General features: G+C 42.2%; 2 protein-coding genes and 1 pseudogene across 7 annotated transcripts; 1 reads left to right on the top strand and 2 right to left on the bottom strand.

Annotated features, from left to right (window-relative positions):
• Window positions 1-1315: 1315 nt before the first annotated feature.
• LOC105418961 (uncharacterized threonine-rich GPI-anchored glycoprotein PJ4664.02-like) lies at window positions 1316-8666 on the bottom strand. 6 transcript variants are annotated; one of them, XM_029851195.1, is made up of 14 exons: window positions 8431-8666; window positions 7769-7815; window positions 7641-7673; window positions 7009-7511; window positions 4807-6654; window positions 4591-4655; window positions 4350-4498; window positions 4192-4248; window positions 3539-3903; window positions 3323-3387; window positions 3082-3230; window positions 2924-2980; window positions 2266-2319; window positions 1316-1983 (listed from the first exon to the last, which is right to left on the bottom strand). In XM_029851195.1, exons 2-14 carry the CDS (start codon window positions 7797-7799, stop codon window positions 1880-1882), a joined length of 3480 nt encoding a protein of 1159 aa, XP_029707055.1. In that variant the 5' UTR covers window positions 7800-7815; window positions 8431-8666; the 3' UTR covers window positions 1316-1879. The 6 variants fall into 6 exon arrangements, with proteins under 6 accessions (XP_029707055.1, XP_029707053.1, XP_029707054.1 ...); XM_029851193.1 differs by having other exon boundaries at window positions 4807-6864; window positions 8431-8665; XM_029851194.1 differs by having other exon boundaries at window positions 4807-6958; window positions 7271-7511; window positions 8431-8665.
• Window positions 8667-13826: 5160 nt separating this feature from the next.
• On the top strand, window positions 13827-15201 carry LOC105419584 (uncharacterized; annotated as a pseudogene).
• A 103-nt stretch (window positions 15202-15304) lies between these two features.
• Window positions 15305-21378, bottom strand: mettl14 (methyltransferase 14, N6-adenosine-methyltransferase non-catalytic subunit). The gene is made up of 11 exons (XM_003976547.3): window positions 21002-21378; window positions 20623-20711; window positions 20321-20408; window positions 19962-20039; window positions 18686-18773; window positions 18517-18607; window positions 18272-18413; window positions 18102-18194; window positions 17244-17360; window positions 16947-17157; window positions 15305-16836 (listed from the first exon to the last, which is right to left on the bottom strand). Exons 1-11 carry the CDS (start codon window positions 21065-21067, stop codon window positions 16532-16534), a joined length of 1368 nt encoding a protein of 455 aa, XP_003976596.1. The 5' UTR covers window positions 21068-21378; the 3' UTR covers window positions 15305-16531.
• Window positions 21379-21646: the final 268 nt, after the last annotated feature.

Here is a 21646-nt window from a genome sequence, read left to right as displayed (position 1 = left end):
CCTGAGTCCTCCAGCTTTAGGAGTCAGCAGGAGATCCAAAAGTCATAAGTCATGGGTTTAGTGCTTTAGATTTCATAACACTGAATCAGTATATTTGATTTCAGCATGATTGGCTTTCACACTATTATTCTTTTAGTTTATTATTTTTTTGTTTAGGGGCACCTAAGAGTATGAATAGGCTCAAGGTAAGAGACCAGCAAGCATTGGGGTACGGGAGAGACACAATCAAATTTTTATTTGCTTGCTAATTTTTATGTTGAATAAACCATGTTTGTGGTTAAAATTCTACTTCACATTTTGCCACCTGTGTACACCACAATCTATGGTGCCACGGTGGACCTAACCGAACTTTTCATTGTTTGGACAAACAACTTCTTCATGGATTTCATTTTGCTATGATACGCACTATAAACTGTAAGGCCATATCAGGTCCAGTCATTTTAATTGAAGACAGATGGCCTCTGATGAAAATGTGGAACCAGCTGAAAGTTGAACTAAAGAAATGGATGGTATCTGAATGACCCACATGTTTATGAGAGTATGAAAACGTATGCAAGATGTCTGTGTAGATTCTCAATCATCCAGGTCATTGTTATCCAAGGTAGTTTTCTTTGTCAACTGGACTGTGTTTCTTCTCGTTGAAGAACTGAAGAAGCCTTCTGGATAGAAGGTGAAATGTCCTCGAAGAGAAGAAACACAGTCCAGGTGACAAAGAAAACTACCTTGGATATGAAAACTTATGTTCAAGTTTAAGTTGTTTTTTTTATTTAAATCAATTTCATGAAAATGTATTTAAATCTGGGTTTTGGGTTGTAATTTTATATTATTATTTGCTCGGGTCCAGGGTTTCAGGTCGTGTGTTGTGGTCCTGCTTGCTTCTTCCTGCAGAGGGTGTGAAGGAGCCGATAATGTGCTACAGCTGGCACTGCAGGCAGACGCACCTGTAGGCACTCTACATCAGCCACCTATTTAAGGACGGAGTGCCTGTCTGCCAGCGTCAGAGAGTTATCACTTTCCAAATGGAAAATCTGATTCCTGTTACTTCGCTTTTTGATAGAACTTGTTGTAGAACGGTTCTCCCTGCCTGTTCGAGGTCTCCTTGCTGGAGGGAAAAACGCACTGGACCGGACTCCCGCGTTTGCTTGGCGCTCTGTGCGCCCCGAAATACCTGGACGAGTGCTTTCCCTGCAGTCCAGGAGGACTTTTGAGTTGGACACTATTCGTACTGCGTTTGCCTGCTTTCAGGTCCAGTAGAAAACCCAGGTGTAACAATTATTATTAGTTTTATTATTTAGTCAAAGGGGCAGAGAGGCAGTTGAGTTTATTAGCAAAGATATTCATTTTTATTGTTTTCACATATTAAGCAAATATACCAGAGTAAACATTGTGCAGAATTTTAAATCAATAATAATAATGCAATAAAATCATCGTAACTTGGCACTTTTATTCTTGAATAAAGCTGGTTGGAAATGCTGCAGTTCATTTGAAGGACATGCCAGACCCCTGTAAAATTACAGGATTATCAGAACTGCATCTACATTTCTGAATAAATGGGTTATGCTCCAAAAGATGCCCTATAAGCTCAAATGATTATTTAAAAACTATCTTGTCACATGAAGCTGACATTAACTTTACATTCCTTCCACTGTTCACCAAGAACAGTTTCACTGGATGAAAATTTTGCAGCTGAAGCACATAATGTTTCAAGTAAGGAATGTTTTAAAATCCTAAAATGTCCTATACTGCAACTAGTACCATATAATATACTTGTGTCATCAGAACATGAGCCTCTAATAAGTTAGTGTTGTGATTTGTGCCATGAGTTGCTTCTGGATGATTGTGACATGGTGAAGCAAAAGTACAAAGAAACAAGCAGCAATCAAAAGCCTGAGTTGATAAGAGTGTGTGCCACAGCCATCACTGTTAATGTAAATGATGTCAATAATCCTGTTGGGGACCAAGTTTCACTCCCTGATGTTGTAGCTGGAATATAAGAAAAAAAGGATTTCTCTGAGAGATTCATAATTCAAATTATTTCAGTTTGATTCAAAATCAGCTCATTTGAATGCTAACCTGAGTTCATAACTCATAACATATATAATTAACTTAAACATGTGGATGTTTATGTTTGTACATTTTAATGTAAAATTTAGTAAATCGCATAAATATGCCCTACATAAATTTATTTGTAAAGATATAATAGCTACTGTGAGCAAAATGGGAAGGTGTACATAATAGTTCAAACATTCTTTGTTGCTTTCTTACCTGTGACAGTTGTGGTAGATTCAGCTGTGCTGACTTCAGTTGTGTCGGTTTCAGCTAGAAATGAGTTTGATAACGGATTTATTTTAAAATTTTTATTCATGTGAATAATTCTGATGTCTGATAATGCTGTTATCGATTCCAGTCACAAAAAAATATAAGTGATTACAAATCACAATTAAAAAGAAGTTTTAAGTGGCATTCATCACTCAAAAATGCAATCACTAATCGCTATTAGATATTAATTTAATGCTTGCTTTCTATTTCTGAACACTATCATATAAACAAATGTTGCAGATATAAATAAGTTGTGGTTTTGAGGCTACTGGCATGTGTGGAATGCTAATGATGAAGAACAACATGTGCAACTGGCAAGAGTAAAAGGTTAGGATTGCTGAATGCCATCTGCCTTTCATGGTGCAATTGGTGATGAGGATTTTTATAAGGTTGTGTAAATATTTTGACACACAAAACAAATTGAACAATTTTAAGTGTGAGACTGTAAATAATTGATGTGAGACTTTAGTTTATTGAGTTTTTTTTTTTTTTTTACACGTCTATGTTCAGCCTTTTCACCAAAAAGGTCTGATAAATGACCAAAAGCTAAATTAAAAACTATCATACAAAGAAACTACGCAGTAATTTTGTATGTGTTGTTTACCTGTTACTGTGATTGGAGGAGGAGCTGTGGTTGGGGATTCAGTTGCTGTCTGAACAACTGAAATACAACAATTAATTCCATTAAGTAGTTTGCCAACTGCATTTCATCTAAATTTAAGATGCAAATTTCAAATGTATTTACCTAGAAATGAAACATACCTTTTGCAGAAATGGATGATGTGTTGATGTTGAGGGAAAAGTTAGTGGTGGAAGCAGCATCCACCAAAGTCTGACTGACTGAACTGGGATTTGGTAGAGAACTCTCATTATTAAAGACCAGGTCACAATCTGCCACAATGGATCCTTGTCTGCAGCACAAATATGATTTGAGAAATGGGTTCCTTATTACATGCTGTGAGGTGATTTGTGGGGTAAATCCTTCATAAGAAAATGGGTGTACCTAAAACTGTTGACAATGGTTAGAATAAAACGTCGTCCAAATTTTTCTGAATACACCTGGTCAAGCTGAAAACAAATTGTTCAAACAATAATGAGTTGAGAATAACTGACAGTTAAGTGGAGAAGTGATAAAACATGTCAGACAGATTTCCGCAGGAGCCAACACAGAGAGAGACGGTCAACAGGAAAGACAGAAGGACAGAAATTACTTTCTTACCACTTGGGTCACTTCTTTTTTTAACTCCAGAAATGCTGGCGAGGTCTTGTTTGTAAGGTCCTGTGTAAAGTTCCGCTGCAAACTGAATCTCAAATTTATTTTTGGTTTGTTAGTGACTGAAGCTGTTGTGACCTCTGCTGAAGTAGGTGTGGTTGGGGAAGAGGTTGCATTGACTGGTGGTGAAGTTACATTGGCTGTGGGTGAAGTTGCATTGGTTGGTGGCGAGGTTACAGTAACTGGCGGTGAAGTTGCATTGACTGGAGGTGTAGTTGCATTGACTGGAGGTGTAGTTGCATTGACTGGAGGTGTAGTTGCATTGGCTGGTGGCGAGGTTGCATTGACTGGTGGCGAAGTGGCATGTGTACCTGGCAAGAGGAAAAGGTTAGGATTGCTGAATGCCATCTGCCTTTCATGGTGCAATAATTGGTGATGAGGATTTTTATAAGGTTGTGTAAATATTTTGACAGACAAAACAAATTGAACAATTTTAAGTGTGAGACTGTAAATAATTGATGTGAGACTTTAGTTTAGAGAGTTTCTTTTACACGTCTATGTTCAGCTTTTTCACCAAAAAGGTCTGATAAATGACCAAAAGCTAAATTAAAAACTATCATACAAAGAAACTACGCAGTAATTTTGTATGTGTTGTTTACCTGTTACTGTGACTGGAGGAGGAGCTGTGGTTGGGGATTCAGTTGCTGTCTGAACAACTGAAATACAACAATTAATTCCATTAAGTAGTTTGCCAACTGCATTTCATCTAAATTTAAGATGCAAATTTCAAATGTATTTACCTGGAAATGAAACATACCTGTTGCAGAAATGGATGATGTGTTGATGTTGAGGGAAATGTTAGTGGTGGAAGCAGCATCAACCAAAGTCTGACTGACTGAACTGGTATTTGGTAGAGAACTCTCATTATTAAAGACCAGGTCACAATCTGCCACAATGGATCCTTGTCTGCAGCACAAATATGATTTGAGAAATGGGTTCCTTATTACATGCTGTGAGGTGATTTGTGGGGTAAATCCTTCATAAGAAAATGGTTGTACCTAAAACTGTTGACAATGGTTCGATTAAAACGTGGTCCAAATTTTTCTGAATACACCTGGTCAAGCTGAAAACAAATTGTTCAAACAATAATGAGTTGAGAATAACTGACAGTTAAGTGGAGAAGTGATAAAACATGTCAGACAGATTTCCACAGGGGCCAACACAGAGAGAGACGGTCAACAGGAAAGACAGAAGGACAGAAATTACTTTCTTACCACTTGGGTCACTTCTTTTTTTAACTCCAGAAATGCTGGTGAGGTCTTGTTTGTAAGGTCCTGTGTAAAGATCCGTTGCAACCTGAATCCCAAATTTATTTTTCGTTTGATAGGGACTGAAGTTGTTGTGACCTCTGCTGAAGTAGGTGTGGTTGGGGAAGAGGTTGCATTGACTGGTGATGAGGTTGCATTGACTGGTGATGAGGTTGCATTGACTGGCGCCGAGGTTGCATTGACTGGTGATGAGGTTGCATTGACTGGTGATGAGGTTGCATTGACTGGTGATGAGGTTGCATTGACTGGTGATGAGGTTGCATTGACTGGTGATGAGGTTGCATTGACTGGTGATGAGGTTGCATTGACTGGTGATGAGGTTGCATTGACTGGTGATGAGGTTGCATTGACTGGTGATGAGGTTGCATTGACTGGTGATGAGGTTGCATTGACTGGTGATGAGGTTGCATTGACTGGTGATGAGGTTGCATTGACTGGTGATGAGGTTGCATTGACTGGTGGGGAAGTGGCATTGACTGGTGGCGAAGTGGCATTGACTGGTGACGAAGTGGCATTGACTGGCGACGAAGTGGCATTGACTGGCGGCGAAGTGGCATTGACTGGCGGCGAGGTTGCATTGACTGGCGGCGAGGTTGCATTGACTGGCGGCGAGGTTGCATTGACTGGCGGCGAAGTGGCATTGACTGGCGGCGAAGTGGCATTGACTGGCGGCGAGGTTGCATTGACTGGCGGCGAGGTTGCATTGACTGGCGGCGAAGTGGCATTGACTGGTGGCGAGGTTGCATTGACTGGTGGCGAGGTTGCATTGGCTGGTGAGGAGGTTGCATTGGCTGGAGGTGTAGTTGCATTGACTGGTGACGAGGTTGCATTGGCTGGTGGCGAAGTGGCATTGACTGGTGGCGAAGTGGCATTGACTGGTGGCGAAGTGGCATTGACTGGTGGCGAGGTTGCATTGACTGATGGCGAGGTTGCATTGACTGGTGGCGAAGTGGCATTGACTGGTGGCGAGGTTGCATTGGCTGGTGGCGAGGTTGCATTGGCTGGTGAGGAGGTTGCATTGGCTGGAGGTGTAGTTGCATTGACTGGTGACGAGGTTGCATTGGCTGGTGACGAGGTTGCATTGGCTGGTGGCGAAGTGGCATTGGCTGGTGGCGAAGTGGCATTGACTGATGGCGAAGTGGCATTGACTGATGGCGAAGTGGCATTGACTGATGGCGAAGTGGCATTGACTGATGGCGAAGTGGCATTGACTGATGGCGAAGTGGCATTGACTGATGGCGAAGTGGCATTGACTGATGAGGAGGTTACATTGGCTGGCGGTGAAGTTGCATTAACTGTTGACATGGTTGCATTGCTTGGTGTTGAAGTTGTATTGGCTTGGGCTGAAGTTGCATTGGCTGTTGGTGAAGTTACATTGCTTGGTGTTGAAGTTGCATTGACTGCCAATGAAGTTACATTGTTTGTTTGTGAGGTTGTGTTGGCAGTTGATGAAGTTGCATTGACTGATGACGAGGTCGCATTGACTGGCGGTGAAGTTGCATTAACTGTTGACATGGTTGCATTGCTTGGTGTTGAAGTTGTATTGGCTTGGGCTGAAGTTGCATTGGCTGTTGGTGAAGTTACATTGCTTGGTGTTGAAGTTGCATTGACTGCCAATGAAGTTACATTGTTTGTTTGTGAGGTTGTGTTGGCAGTTGATGAAGTTGCATTGACTGATGACGAGGTCGCATTGACTGGCGGTGAAGTTGCATTAACTGTTGACATGGTTGCATTGCTTGGTGTTGAAGTTGTATTGGCTTGGGCTGAAGTTGCATTGGCTGTTGGTGAAGTTACATTGCTTGGTGTTGAAGTTGCATTGACTGCCAATGAAGTTACATTGTTTGTTTGTGAGGTTGTGTTGGCAGTTGATGAAGTTGCATTGACTGATGACGAGGTCGCATTGACTGGCGGTGAAGTTGCATTAACTGTTGACATGGTTGCATTGCTTGGTGTTGAAGTTGTATTGGCTTGGGCTGAAGTTGCATTGGCTGTTGGTGAAGTTACATTGCTTGTTTGTGAGGTGTTGGCAGTTGATGAAGTTGCATTGACTGATGACGAGGTCGCATTGACTGGCGGTGAAGTTGCATTAACTGTTGACATGGTTGCATTGCTTGGTGTCGAAGTTGCATTGGCTGTTGGTGAAGTTATATTGCTTGTTTGTGAGGTGTTGGCAGTTGATGAAGTTGCATTGACTGATGACGAGGTCGCATTGACTGGCGGTGAAGTTGCATTAACTGTTGACATGGTTGCATTGCTTGGTGTTGAAGTTGTATTGGCTTGGGCTGAAGTTGCATTGGCTGTTGGTGAAGTTACATTGCTTGTTTGTGAGGTTGTGTTGGAAGTTGATGAAGTTGCATTGACTGATGACGAGGTCGCATTGACTGGCGGTGAAGTTGCATTAACTGTTAACATGGTTGCATTGCTTGGTGTTGAAGTTGTATTGGCTTGGGCTGAAGTTGCATTGGCTGTTGGTGAAGTTATATTGCTTGTTTGTGAGGTGTTGGCAGTTGATGAAGTTGCATTGACTGATGACGAGGTCGCATTGACTGGCGTTGAAGTTGCATTAACTGTTGACATGGTTGCATTGTTTGGTGTTGAAGTTGTATTGGCTGTTGGTGAAGTTACATTGCTTGGTGTTGAAGTTGCATTGGCTGCCAATGAAGTTACATTGTTTGTTTGTGAGGTTGTGTTGGCAGTTGATGAAGAGAGAAAGTTTTACATTAACTGAAGTGCAGAAATACCTTAATCTTGGAAAGTACAGTATACAGTGATGTTATTACCTGTAGTGTTTGTGGCTGATGGACCAATTAGTCCTGTTGTGATGCAAAATTACAGTGATAAAATTGATGTTTTTCAAAATTTCACTGGTATCCACATAAGAATTGCTTGTGCACATTAAAGAAAATACCTGCTATCAGAAAGAACACAATGGGTCCCATTTTTCTTGTTTGCTTTCTGTGAAATGTAAAAATGATATGTAATATTTTATTTTTAGAGAGAGAAAATACATGTGCAAAATTTAAGTCAAGAAGAGATAACTTGTCAAATATGCTTCATCAGGTACCACATAAGTATGTCTTTTGAGGAGATACATTGTCAGTATAAAGTTTTTGATGTCATTACATTTCAGTTTTGTTTTAGATTTTTATCTTTTTGTTTCACAACCAATAGAACCCTAAACTAGTTCTCTGTAAATAATTGTGAAAATTAAATTAAACATGAAAAAAATCCTCATTTAGATTTTGATCTGTAAGTTAAACACATCGCACTTCAATTTGAATGTTAATGAATACTAATCTGTGGTTACATGTAGCTAAAAATGTTCAAAAATTTCCTAAACGGATTTTTAACTAAAGTCAATTAATGAAGACTAAAAATCCATTTATAGTGAAAATATAACCAATTCAGGAATTAAAACAGAATTTGGATCCATGCTCATACAATACTGGAAAACCTATTTGCCCTGATCCCATTTTAAATGAAAAATGTATCTTTAATTTGGGGGGGTTGTACATTTTTTGAATGCTACATTTTATGCAGTAACATCAATAAAAATAACAAATTTCTTACCGTAATCAAGTCCCGAGTGAAACAAATCAGGTGTATTCACAGAGATGTGCCCATTGACACCGTGTGCCCTTGAATAAGAAAATGCCTTTGAAGACTTCCTTTTAAAAACTGTGGTGATCAGGATCTAACAAAACTTGTAGAACTTGTTCTACTCCATGTATCCGTTCACATAAATACCCACTGTGCTCATTGGACAGAGGTATACCGGTAATCATGGCAATTCATCACAAACATTAGGGAGAAGCAACAGAAGATGGATGGTAATTCCTCCAAAACTTAAGAGTTCTACACAATGAAGAGAATTATTTTATCTTGTTTCCAAGGTAGTTTTCTCTGTCAACTGGACTGGGTTTCTTCTCTTGAAGACGTTTCGCCTTCTATCCAGAAGGCTTCTTCAGTTCTGAAATTGCTGGGGAGAGAGCTTGAAAATATATAGCCCCTGTGGACCATTTGCATGCTAATGATCTGGGTGGTCACCTGAGAGTCGTTAGCAGGGTCGTTGGTCGGGTCGTTCACCTAGTTTCTGTTGAGGTGTCTCCCCTTTGTCTGCTGGGTCACATGGTGATGAGTCTCTGGGTCTCCTGGAATGGTGTGAATGTTTGTTTTGCTGTTGGAAGGAGTGGAGGACTGCATTGTATGTGGGTGATAGGAAGTGCCTCAGGCCACCACCTCTGTTTAAGGATGGTTTCTCCAATTTAACATGGATAGCTTCCTTGACCCCCCCTTTGTAACCAGCGGTCTTCTCTGGCCAGTATCCTTACTTGGCTGTCCTCGAAGGAGTGCCCACTCTCCTTTAAGTGTAAGTGGACTGCTGAATCCTGACCCGAAGAGGTGGCACGTCTGTGTTGTGCCATTCTTCTGTGGAGAGGTTGTTTGGTTTCCCCAATGTACAGTTCCTTGCATTTCTCCTGGCACTGTACAGCATAAACATTACTTTGTTTGGGTCTTGGGGTCTTGTTCTTTGGGTGTACTAACCTCTGTCTGAGAGTGTTGCTGGGTTTGAAATGAACCGGTATTTCGTGTTTCTGGAGGATCCTCCTAAACTTCTCCGAGACTCCGGACAGGTAGGGGATGGAAACGCTGCGGCGTTTGTTTCTCTCCTCCTCTCCTTTGCTGAGGTCTCGCTTTCTTGAGGTTTTGGTGAAGGCCCAGTCTGGGTAGCCACATGTTTTGAGAGCTGTCTTAATGTGGTCCTGTTCCTTCTTTCTGCCTTGGGATGTGGTGGGTATTTCTCTGGCCCGGTGTTGGAGAGTTCTGATCACTCCCAACTTGTGTTCCAGTGGGTGGTGAGAGTCAAACTGGAGGTACTGGTCGGTATGTGTAGATTTTCTGTAGACTTCGATGGTGAGATTTCTGTCCTCAGTGATCTTGTAATCTTATCTTGTTAGCATCTTTTATCTTGTTTATTACTCACTACCACTTCCCCACCCCCGTATCAATTGCCAGTCTTGACTATTAATAGTGGTCAGTTAGATGTGGACAGAGATGAAGAAATACAGGATTTATGTGAGACAGTGGGTGAACTTCGGAGACAGGTTAGAAGGATCAAACAGGGACAGGAAGAGGTTAAAGATAACTTAGGAAAAATTGAATTTAGAGAAGAATCCCAGGTGGTTCGCCCTAAAATCTCCCAACAGACTACATTTAAAGAATAGGACAGTCAAAAATCTGCATTAAACGTCTTTAAAACACTTAGCAATCAAACAAAACAAGTGAAAAGAGCTGATCCCTCTGGAGGATTTGCCAGGGCTGAGCGCAGGGAGGAGAAGGCAAGATTGATTTATGGCAGTGATAAAGAGGAGAGCGAGAATAAGACAGATACCTTCAAAATTCCGGCTACATTTATTGGGGAATTGGAGCTTCAGGACCCTGTTGAAGCTTAGACAGAATTATATGGAAAGGATCAGGGTTCAAGTATGGGACATTATGAATTAGAATCATGGGAAGAGAGTGAGTGTGAGTATAGAGGTGTACCGTTGACAGGGGCCATAAATAATGAGGAGGTAGGTCAAACAGGAATACACACGAGGAGTAAGGGGCCCGTTTTAGGAAGGCCGCAGTTCCAGGCCCCTCTGATACAGAAAAGAGGAGGACAGGAACCAGTATATGTTCCATTTGCTATCACAGACATTAATTGTTTAGTGGATAAGATGCCCCCACCCGCAGAGGGAGGTGGCAAGTGGATGTCTACCCTTTTCAGTTTAACACAGAGCATGCAGTTGGCGATGGGAGACTTTAGAGGAATTTTAGGTAGACAAGTGTCTCTCTGGGATTTGGATAAAGTTGAGGTAGCAGCAGGCATTAAAGACAGACCTAATGCTGCACGTTTTGGGTCTTGTGCAACCAGGGTTGGTGAAGCTATGAGACAGATATTTCCGATATCTCCAGGAGCAATGCAGAACTTAAGATTTAAGTGGGAGGAAAGTGAGTCGGCACATTGGTTCCTTATGAGGTGTAAAGAGGAATGGATGTGTGCCACAGGGTGCCATCCTGGCTCAGATAATTTACACACCACTTTGTTCCGTCAGGCCATAATTTTAGGACTTCCACAGTTAGTGAAAGAAGCCATGGAAGGAAATCCTGACCTTCCAGGCAGTACAACAGATGTCAGAGAGAGACATCTCTCTCACCACATCAACACATTTAAAGCTAAACAACAGGGAAAGAAAGAGGGGGTGATTACAGCGCAGGAACAGCTCTTAAAAATGCAGTTAGATGAGGCACGGAAAAAGCTTAATGATAAACGAAAGGAAGAAACAGATGGATCAGCAGTTTCCTCGGCAGTTGCAGCCAGATCCGTTAGGTCCGCAGCAAAATTTTGTTCCGATAAACCCGTATTGGGTCAGTCCAAGTGGAGGCATGTGTGGGAGACGCGGCGGGCAGAGATATGGCTTGATAGGCGGGTACTTAGGCCGAGATCAGTGTCATGCCTGCAAAGGGTATGGTCATTGGCAAAGGGACTGTCCATATCACAACTACCCGGAGGTACTAGGCAGTGTTCCACCATCTCATGGAATTTATCAGAATTTATCGGAGCTGATTTTATCTGACACCGTCGAGCTTGTGGGGTTCTCAGGAAGCCCAGAGAGACTGCCGTTTTCTGTTCCATTAGTGACTCGTTTTGCTGGACAGACTGTGTTGCACCCCTTTGATTTCACCACATTGCCCTATCAACCTGTTGGGACGAGATCTCCTGTTGAGGACAGGAGCAGCTATTCTGTGTGGAGATAAAGGTCTTTTGGTGCAATTTCCTAATGGACTGAAACTGAACTGCTGCATTTCACACCAAGGTGTGAAGGGACAAATGCTGATGAGTGTGACACCCTCTCCAGAACAGGGGGTGTGGGTGGACATTTATTGGGGAGAACTTGAGCCTGAGACCTCACCTGGTGTCGGTGTTGTGGCACTGTTTCAGAGCTGGAGGCCCTGGTTGTCGATGCTGGGTCCCTTTGCCCCGCCAGTTGATCCCTATCATGTCACTCTGTTTTACGACCGTAAGAATAATGAGGTGTATCAGGATGTGTTTAGAGAAAGGTTATAGGGAAATTTCTGGATGATTACATCACCGTGTTGGTGTGTTGGGCCTGAGCAGGTCGACTTTGCTGAACATGTTGAAATGTTGTCATTTCTGGGTCTCACGAGCTATAGTAAACATTTTATTCCTTCATATTCAGAAAAGACTATGCCCCTACGTGCAATGGTGAATGAACAGGGAATGCGTAATTTGGCAGCCCGGCTAACATGCACAACTGAGGGAGAGAAACCTTAAACAGGCACTCACGACATCTGCACATTTGGCAGTTCCAGATTATAAAGAGCCTTTCTTTTTGGATGTTTCTGAAGGAGAACATACAGTAAATGGTGTTCTCTTTCAGAAAAAAGGGGGTGAAAGGAAAGTATTAATGTATGCAAGTATAATGCTGGACCCCATTGAAAACAGGCAGCCACCATGTGTAAGGCGTGTAGCAGGGGTAGCAAAACTGTTGGTAGAGAAAACAGTTCAGGAAATTTCACCAAGATACGACAGGGAAAGACTTGGTTGTGATCAAGAAGAAGCTTCTCCACAAAAAACAGTTTGGAAGGAAAAGGGGAGCTGTGAAAGTTGAAGGAATTTGGCGGGTCCCAGACGGCAGACCTGGTCTCCCGCCCGGTCTCTTAGATGCCGTTCTGGAAGAGGCCCACGGCCTGACACACTGCGGGAAACCACAAATGATGCGGTATCTAACACATTGGCGGCATCCATTTTTGTCAGCCATTGTAGAAAATTATATCAGAGAATGTTCAATATGCACACACTTTAATGTAAAATGAACAATTCGACCACACGAGGGCAAGTTTCCAGTTGCCCCCATGGCAGGGCAAGAAATAATTATAGATTTCACTGACATGATAGACAGGGTCAATGAGTTCCGATACCTCTTGGTGGCAGTGGATGCATACACTGGCTGCCCAGTGTATGCCCACCTGCCCACAGCAGCGGATTAAGTGGCCCCCAGCAAATGGACGGAGTGAGTGGCTGCAGTTTGATGAGGATGTGTCCAACATCATCCAAGCCACAGCCAAAGGAGATGTCGACAGCAGACTCCAGGCGATAAGTACCATCATCGTCAGCTATCGCTCAAAGATTTGGACGGATCGAGAAGGGCAACAGTGAGACCACCTCTTACACCATGAATTGCAGGTCCTTTAAGATACACCAACTGCGCAAGGAGCTGCGAACCCTCAAGAAACGGTTCAAGAGAGCTTCTGATGGGGACAAGCAAGCTTTAAAAGAGCTGTATAACATCCTGCAGAAGAAGTTGAAAACTCTCCGCAGAGCAGAGTGGCACAGGAGGCGCGGGAGAGAGAGAGCCAGGAAGCAAGCAGCCTTCATGGCCAATCCCTTCCGGTTTTCTAAACAGCTGCTCGGGGACAAGCGGAGTGGCCAACTTGAGTGCTCAAGGGAGAAAGTGAATCGCTTCCTTTTTTTTTTTTTTTCTGCTCCCCCCCCCCCTTCTATTTATTTACAGGTATCGCCGCCCTCGGAGCTGCATAATGACCTCCGGCCCCGCTGAAGTGATTGTATAACATATTTTTTGTGTGTGTTTCTGTGCTCTGTGCCTCTCCTCTCCTTTTCCTCTCCTCTCCTCTCCTCTTTCCCCTCCTCCTCCTCCTTCGCCTTCTCCTCTCCTCTACCTCCCCTTCACTCTACTTCTCCTCTCCTCCTCTCCTCTCCTCTCCTACCTATCCTATCCTCTACCTGTCCTCCCCCTTCTCCTCTCTCTTTACCCAGCCGGCCATCAGCAGGAGGGTCCCCCTACATGAGCCTGGTCCTGCTCAAGGTTTCTTCCTGTTAAAGGGGAGTTTTTCCCTTGCCACTGTTGCTTGTCTGGGGTCAGGCCCTGGGATTCTGGAAAGCGCCTTGAAACAATTTTGATTGTATAAGACGCTATATAAATAAAGATTGATTGATTGAAAACACCATGAGCGACCCACTGAGGGGTCAAGACCTAGGACCCAACAGAGCGCTCATCAGCCCTGCCCCACCATCGGCAGAGTTCAAGCTGGCAGAGTCTAGTTTGAAGGAGGTTGAAGAAGTCATCAGAAGTCAAAAGTGTACACCCCAGTGGTGTACCTTACCTCGTCTACAAGCGCTGTCCAGAAATTTTCCAGCATCTGTGGAAGGCCTTGAAAGTGATCTGGCGAAGGGGGAGAGTAGCCGACCAGTGGAGGTGTGCTGAGGGACTTTGGATACCCAAGGAGGAGGACTCGAAAAACATCAACCAGTTTCGGACTATCTCACTACTGAGTGTGGAAGGGAAGGTGTTTTTTAGCATCGTTTCCCGAAGACTGACCGAGTTTCTCCTCAAGAACAACTACATCGACACTTCAGTGCAGAAGGGTGGGATCCCTGGAGTCCCCGGCTGTCTAGAGCACAATGGTGTAGTCACACAGCTCATCAGAGAGGCCCATGAGAGCAAAGGAGAACTAGCGGTTTTGTGGTTGGACCTGACTAACGCCTACGGGTCCATCCCACACAAGCTAGTTGAGCTTGCGCTACACCTACACCATGTTCCCAGTAAGATCAAGGACCTGATTCTGTATTACTATAATAACTTCAGGCTCAGGGTCACTTCAGGGTCAGTAACCTCAGACTGGCATCGCCTTGAGAAAGGAATAATAACAGGCTGTACCATCTCCGTCGTCCTCTTCGTACTGGCGATGAATATGGTGGTAAAGGCGGCTGAGGTGGAGTGCAGAGGGCCTCTATCCAGATCAGGTGTCCGACAGCCCCCCATAAGAGCCTACATGGACGACCTTACCGTCACAACATCAGCCCCAGGGTGTAGGTGGATCTTGCAGGGTTTGGAGAGACTCATCCTATGGGCTAGGATGAGTTTTAAGCCCACCATGTCAAGGTCCATGGTACTGAAGAAGGGGAAAGTGGTGGACAAATTCCGATTCTCAATCTCAGGAACCATAATTCCATCGATCACAGAGCAACCAGTCAAGAGCCTGGGAAAGCTCTTTGACTCCAGCCCGAAGGACACTGCTGCTATCCAGAAGTCGACGGAAGAGTTTGGAGGGTGGCTCACTAAGGTGGACAAGTCTGGCCTGCCTGGTAGATTTAAAGCCTGGATCTACCAGTACTCCATCCTTCCCAGAGTCCTGTGGCCTCTCCTCGTGTATGCAGTCCCAGTAACAACAGTGGAATCCTTTGAAAGGAAGATCAGCAGCTTTCTGCGCAGATGGCTGGGTCTTCCTTATTGTACTTGGTTTCTTCTCTCTTAAATCTCAATCTGTCTGTCTGCTCCTGTGACTTGAAAAGTTCTGGTGCTGGTTTTTGTCACATCACTGATGACATAGTGAAAAATAATATCCCATTCTTCACAGCTCTGCAAGTTTCTTCATTTTTATTTGTCACCAAAATGACTTTGAAAACCATCAACAGGTATTAAAAATTAGTACAAGTGGACAACAGCAATCAAGGTTTCAGGAGCAGTTAGCGCACAGCCTCGTAGTTAGTTATGTCCTGTTTACTCTTATTTCCAGTAATGAGTCCACACCCTCACAGAGAAAAACTAAAACACAGTAAAGCTGGTGTTGCTGACACTGCTTGCGTGCAGAATTACAGGCTTGTATAATAAGAGGAAGTTAAAACTTTTTCCAAACAGTATTTAAGAAGTCATAACAATGAGGAAATGATTTTCAAATTTGGGTTTGGGAAATTACATCTGCAAGTGTTTACTTGCAGATGTAATTTCTCTACTGGTTAATGCAGTTGACTGATATCCAACATTTCCTTCTTTTTTATTCCCATTTTAGTAAGATGCTGCCTTTCCTCCCAAATCAATTTCTAGCTTTCTGGCCAAATCAGGTTGTACTCTCCTGTCGAATCTATCCACCTGAAATGCTGATATAAAAAAGTTATTTCAAATTGAACCCAGAATCAAAATCATAAAGGTACCCTGTACCCTGCTTTGTTTTGTTATACCTAAAGGCTAAAAACACTTTTGGAATTTGGCATGAAACTAGCAGCACCTGTTCTGGTGACGTAAAGACATTCCTGTGTCTGAAGCTGAAACTGAACCAGTGTATCTCTAATACATCTTGGGTAAGGGAAAACGGCAATACATGCATTCATTCAGTTTCTTTTTTAACATCGGAGGCTGAAGTATGATGGGACAGATTTCTTCTTTTCCACCATTTTCTTTCCCACACATCATGACCATGTCTAAGTTTAGAAAGTCCGAAAATCGCAATTAAGAAAACCTACTCTCCCCCATTCCTTGGATTCTACTAACACAAATACGAAAGGGGCACTAGTTGTGTTAATTCTTTTGATCCCCTCATGTAAATGTGCAATACTGCTTCTAGCACATTCTGACAAATGGGTTTTCTTTGCCGAATGAATTGGGCCATTGTCTCCGTTCCCCATGTATAGGTAGAAATTATGCTAAGCTACACACCCACTGACTTAACATATTTTAAGAGTTCGTAACTATGAACTATCATAAACTTGCAAGTAAAAATTAAAAGCTAATTCAAATAAAAGGTTTGATTGGAAATAGATCCATACGACATGAATTCACTTCCTGAAAGTCTGGTTACCCTGAAGTCTTTAGCGAGGTGGAAACCCCCGATGTGGTCCTCCTCTTCCTCTGAAACCTCCCCTATCCCCACGAAAATTTGGTCTGTTTCTCTCACGGCCTCTGTCTCCACCTCTTCCTGCATTTGGGCCCCCTCTTCCCCCTCTAGGTGCTCCACCGCCACGGTCCGACTTGAGCTTAACAGGAGATTTGGGCCGTAGTCTTTCTATTTCCTCAGTAGAGCTCGAGAGATGAGAGTTAGGTAATGAGAAATAGGAGGCATATGTCTCTGGGTTAAAGTTACTGTTTGTCAAGGTAGGGCCCACTGTCAGCCAGCCTAGAAACCAAAGAAGAAAACAATGCAAAGAAAACAAAGGAGGACATAAATACGCCAATGTGGCATCAATGGAGTTATTACCAAAAAAGAAGAAAGGGTGAATAACTCACCAGGTCTGATGGTAGAGTCTCGTCCAAAAAGATGCAAACGTCTGCGGCCCAAACAGAAGTGCTCAATGATGTGAAAGATCTCCACAGGCTTCTCTACATTTCCCATCTCGGGCTCCTCTGTGATGATCAGGTCAATGTCTACGTTTGCATGGATGAAATCACCATCGATACTTCTGCGCACAGTCCCTTTGATTCCCATTAGGCAGTGTTCCTGGAAGGGACGAGGGGGCTATCACACCAATGTTAAATGTATGTGCAGACAAACTTTACAATGACCAGCTGAATGTCCTCTTGTACCTTTGTCCTCTGGAAAACAGCTTTAGGATCCATTGCCTTGGTCTTGCCTGGATTGTTCTTGTTGGTTTTGATCCAACAAATGTCTTCACACCGCCTAAAGCCCCACTTCCTCAAGCACTAAAAAGGGTGATTCACAGTAAGCAGTAATTAAAAAGAAAATTCTTATGTTGTGTATATATACATTATTTTTAGTCAAGATCTCCTCCATTCCAAAGGTGTTGGGCTCTTAATATTTAACCAGAAGAAATGAGTCTATTAACAAGATCAAGATCAATTCTTTTCTCCTTATATCATTCAGCAGGAATCTGTATTATCAACCTGAAATGTAGGCACTGACCTTTCTTCACACAGACATACACAAGTCCTGTAACACATACTAAAAATAGCAGTTCTCTCATAGACAGGACTGTGACTTGGTGTTCCTGGAGTGTTTAGAAAGCACCTGCGTCACAAACATGAATGACATGCTGTTTTTCTAAAAGAATGCTGGCAACACAAAGAAAATAGAACAGCTTGAATAGCTGGGTAAAAGACTAAGCACATGTCTAAAATAACCACCTGCTGATGGAACGCCTACATGACACTCAATATTTTAAAGTTGGCCTCTTTTAAACTTCGTAGGCAGCAAAATGTTTTCACCCTATCAAAAAAATTAAATGAAAAACAAAATAGCTGCCAAATATATACAATTGGCCTTCCATAATGTAATGAACAGAACTCAACACAAAGTAGTGAGGGTATCTTTAAGAACAATATCACAGCTGGAAAACTAAGCTGTTGGATACAATTGTTGATCATGTAACACCCAGGTAAACAGATCATTTTCATTTAAAGAGGTCCTTTAATGAGACATGTTACCATTCTGCCCAAATCCAGTCCTTCACCAGAGCCACACCAGAGAAAGACAAAGGAACGCAGCGCTGATATCTCCTCAATTTCCAGTTTCATAATCTACAACAGCAAAAGACAGAGAGAGGAACTTGACTGTATCTACTATACACCAATAAACTCAGGTTTGGTGTGCATACATCATCCCAGGTCCAGAAACGTTCGGTGTGGCTTATGCCTGATTCCCTGTAGTATTCCTCTAACGGAGGCTCAAGCAGAATTACGTCAAACTTGCATTTTAAGTCCTGCAGGTCAAAGTGTTCTGGGTCTGCCTGAAGGTACCTATAAGCAAACAGTAAGATTGAAACCGATACAGTGTGTTCTTACTGTAAGTACAATAAAAGTTGGGAAATATGTACTTGAACCACATAATTGTTTAGCATACATGGGAGGGGTGTTGGTGCTGGAGATGAGCTCATCCTTCAGTCTGATCAGTTCTCGGAGTTTAGGGTACTCCTCAAATCGGTCAGCCAGGCCTGAAACACAGGAGAAACACAGCACAATCAGAAGCAATCACTGGGTTCCATGCACGTGAACTGTGAACACCCACTCACCAACATCTCGAATGAAGTTTTGAGGTCTATGCCCTGTGTCAACAAAGTGCTGACAGTAGTCATTGTGAGGGTTCAAACTCTGCGTTCCCTGAAAATGAACAAATGAAACAATGAATGAATAGGCAACAAATATGACAGCTGATGAAAAGTATGGTTTTTTGATTAATTTTATCAAATAGAGTTAAAAGTTCAACTTAAGTGAAGCTAAAAGTCCATTTAGAAAAAAATTATAAAAATCTTTTTTTTTTAAAATAGTATGATTATTAGAGGGAAATCAAATTATACATATGATTTGTATGCATATCAGTAAACATTCAATCAAACTGCCTTCAAACAAGACTGACATTGTGTGTTTTGAAAGAATATCCCATGTAATATTGTATAACATGGGATATTCTTTCTAAAAGATTTAAATAAGAACAAATAATGTATGGAAGCAGCTTGTTATTCATATAGAAGAAAGAATGGGGGAGGTGTTCTACTGGCTAAAAGATTGCTTAAGATATATGTGGGTACCGTAATAGAAATCACTGGAGGTGGAAATAACACCTAAATGACATTCTTTGCATACAAACTAACTGGAGCAGCTTGAAAATGTAATTTGTAGTTTCTAATTTAGGTATTTCAATTACATTATTTTGACAAGGACAACATATTTATTTGTTTCAAGTCTTCAGGGAAATACAATTTACCTTCCAACAGAAATCATCTTCAGTGAAATAATGAAATAATGTTGTTAATGCCATGGGGGGGGGGGGGGGGGGGGCTTTAGTCTCACTCAGAAATTCAACAAAGTTTGTGATATCAGTGATATCCCTAAGAAGCAAAAATCATTTCTGAAAGTAGTGGTGAACACGACAAAGAAGTACAACTAGCATTGGGCTAATGTTGCAATGCACCTGCCACAAAATCCGAAAAAAAGTTTTTTAGTCCATTTAATAGTTGATAGTTAGTTGCTACCAGGGAAAAGGATTGTTGTCATTGTGTTGGTTTTTTTTTTACATTTCTCAGCCTAGTGTTACATCTACTGAAATGATGACTAACATTGGTCTGGTCTACACACAGAGGGTCATTTAGCCAGACAAGCTATGTAGCCAGACAAGCTTCGTAGGCAGTCATTATTCAGTCAAACAAATAAATTGAACAACCTCTAGAGCTGACTTTTTAAATGAACAGATTTTTTTTTTCCAAATAAGATAGGATAATGCGCTGTACAAGTCTGTAGGTTTTAATTAGCTACAGAAAAATGGAATGTAAAAAGGCACCTTGTTCCCACCTTGAGGAATGTACTTGAGTCTTTGTAAACTTCCTCGTATGGGTTGTTCTCCTCTTGTTGTTGCATTTCTACTTCATCCTAAATCACACATGCACAAAATGTTGAGAATAGCTGTCCCCAACTACTGTTGGACATCTGTTCCTTCGCATCTTGTCAGAATGAAAATCCTCATTAAGTCACATTAAAAATCAACTTTAAAATGCAGTTGAACTTAGTGTATAACATGCATACAGAACAAAACCTCTACTGCCACATACTTATGCAGTGTGTTATGGGAGGAAAAATACTTCCTAAGGAAAGAAAAGGGTTTCCAGAGTTTGGGAACAGCCAAGACCATGTCATCTAGCTGATAAGCTTACCTTTTGTTCTTCCAAATCCTCCTCTGTATCCTCTCCCTCTGTTGGAGCTTTCCTCCTGTTACCTGTGCCTGAACTTTCAAACGAAGCCCTGCAAAACACGAATCCATCATTTGAACTAATAGATAAACCCTGGAATCATGGCCACAGGGTCAATGTTTTGATGTTGTCAACAGCTTTTATACCATAAAGACACAGCAGTTGGGGGACCTTATGTTTTCATTATGAAATCAGGTGTGTATTTGTGCATCACTTGGGAAAGTTAGTTTTAAACCCATTTCTACATTTCTATTCACAGAACTCACCTGCATGTTTCTCTGGTCTCCTCTATTTCTCTCTGTTCGTCTTTACTGTTGAGAACTGCTCCAATACTGTCTGCACTCTCAGCTCCCAACTATGGCAAGAAAGGGATGGTAAAGTACAGATGAAGGTATTTCTTGTATTTACATTTATATTATTATTATTTTGCATTGATTATTCGGCTCTGTCTGTATATCTACTGCACATAAAATAACCACTATTCTGTGGTTATAGTGTTTTTGGAGAGCTCATTATTTGCATGCCATACAATAGAAATGTCCCTTTCCCAAGTAGGTTGACAATTCTGGGCTGCACAGAACAGGTCTGGAATAACTTGCTTGCCGCGTTAGCCACATGCTAACGTCAGGGACTCTGACTACTTGCCTGTTGAGCTAAGAGTTGTCGCCTGAGTTTTTGTCTCTTGCGAATCTCTTCCAGTCGACTGTTCATTTCCACAGCTTTTGGTATCTAGCACTTCACTGCTGTAAACCTACCAAATCGTTTCAAGGCGATTGCAATGATGTAGCAGTTGCTTTAATACTAACATGTAATTGCCGCTTTAAAACAAAATCACAATAGGTGTCCTCGTTATGTTCACCGAGGGCGTTCAGTTCGGTTAGATGTTGAAATAAAGTGCTTAGAACGTCAGCTGTCTTCGATTATGGGCTCTTGTCCTAGCAATCTACGCCGAGGTATGCCTAACACCAACATCATTATTGCTTGAGTTGAACGCGCTAATACACCTAATACCAAGTCCTCACTCAGTCCACTCGTAAATCGGTGTACGCCAGTTTTTTTTCTAAGCGACCGCTATCTCATCAGGTTTAAGGCGCTATTTGATGATGCAATCAAACGTTGTGTGACGCACTGTAATTGCATCTTCAATGTGTGAACGTGCACGAATAGTCATAATTTTAAGTATTCCGCAAGTGTGTGAATCGGAGTGTGAAGGTGACTGAAGCCTTGTAGCAAAAGGCAGTCTTATTTGTCAGAAATGTTTAGAAAAGTGCTGGACAAATACAGTCAGTT

This window comes from Takifugu rubripes, chromosome 17 (assembly GCF_901000725.2).
Source record: "Takifugu rubripes chromosome 17, fTakRub1.2, whole genome shotgun sequence".
In the NCBI taxonomy this organism is placed as follows: domain Eukaryota; kingdom Metazoa; phylum Chordata; class Actinopteri; order Tetraodontiformes; family Tetraodontidae; genus Takifugu; species Takifugu rubripes.
This window is presented reverse-complemented; position numbering and strand designations above follow the sequence as displayed.

Excerpts from the sequence above, each read along its gene's own strand:
- mettl14 (XM_003976547.3), bottom strand. The coding sequence starts at position 21,067 with ATGAACAGTCGACTGGAAGAGATTCGCAAGAGACAAAAACTCAGGCGA. Across the intron at positions 20,409-20,622 it reads GAGACCAGAGAAACATGCAG|GGCTTCGTTTGAAAGTTCAG; the intron begins GTGAGTTCTGTG and ends CGTGTTTTGCAG. Across the intron at positions 18,414-18,516 it reads AGCACCAACACCCCTCCCAT|GTACCTTCAGGCAGACCCAG; the intron begins GTATGCTAAACA and ends GTTTGCTTATAG.
- LOC105418961 (XM_029851192.1), bottom strand. The coding sequence starts at position 7,799 with ATGGGACCCATTGTGTTCTTTCTGATAGCAG. Across the intron at positions 7,674-7,768 it reads TGTGTTCTTTCTGATAGCAG|GACTAATTGGTCCATCAGCC; the intron begins GTATTTTCTTTA and ends GCATCACAACAG. Across the intron at positions 3,231-3,322 it reads ACCATTGTCAACAGTTTTAG|ACAAGGATCCATTGTGGCAG; the intron begins GTACACCCATTT and ends TTTGTGCTGCAG.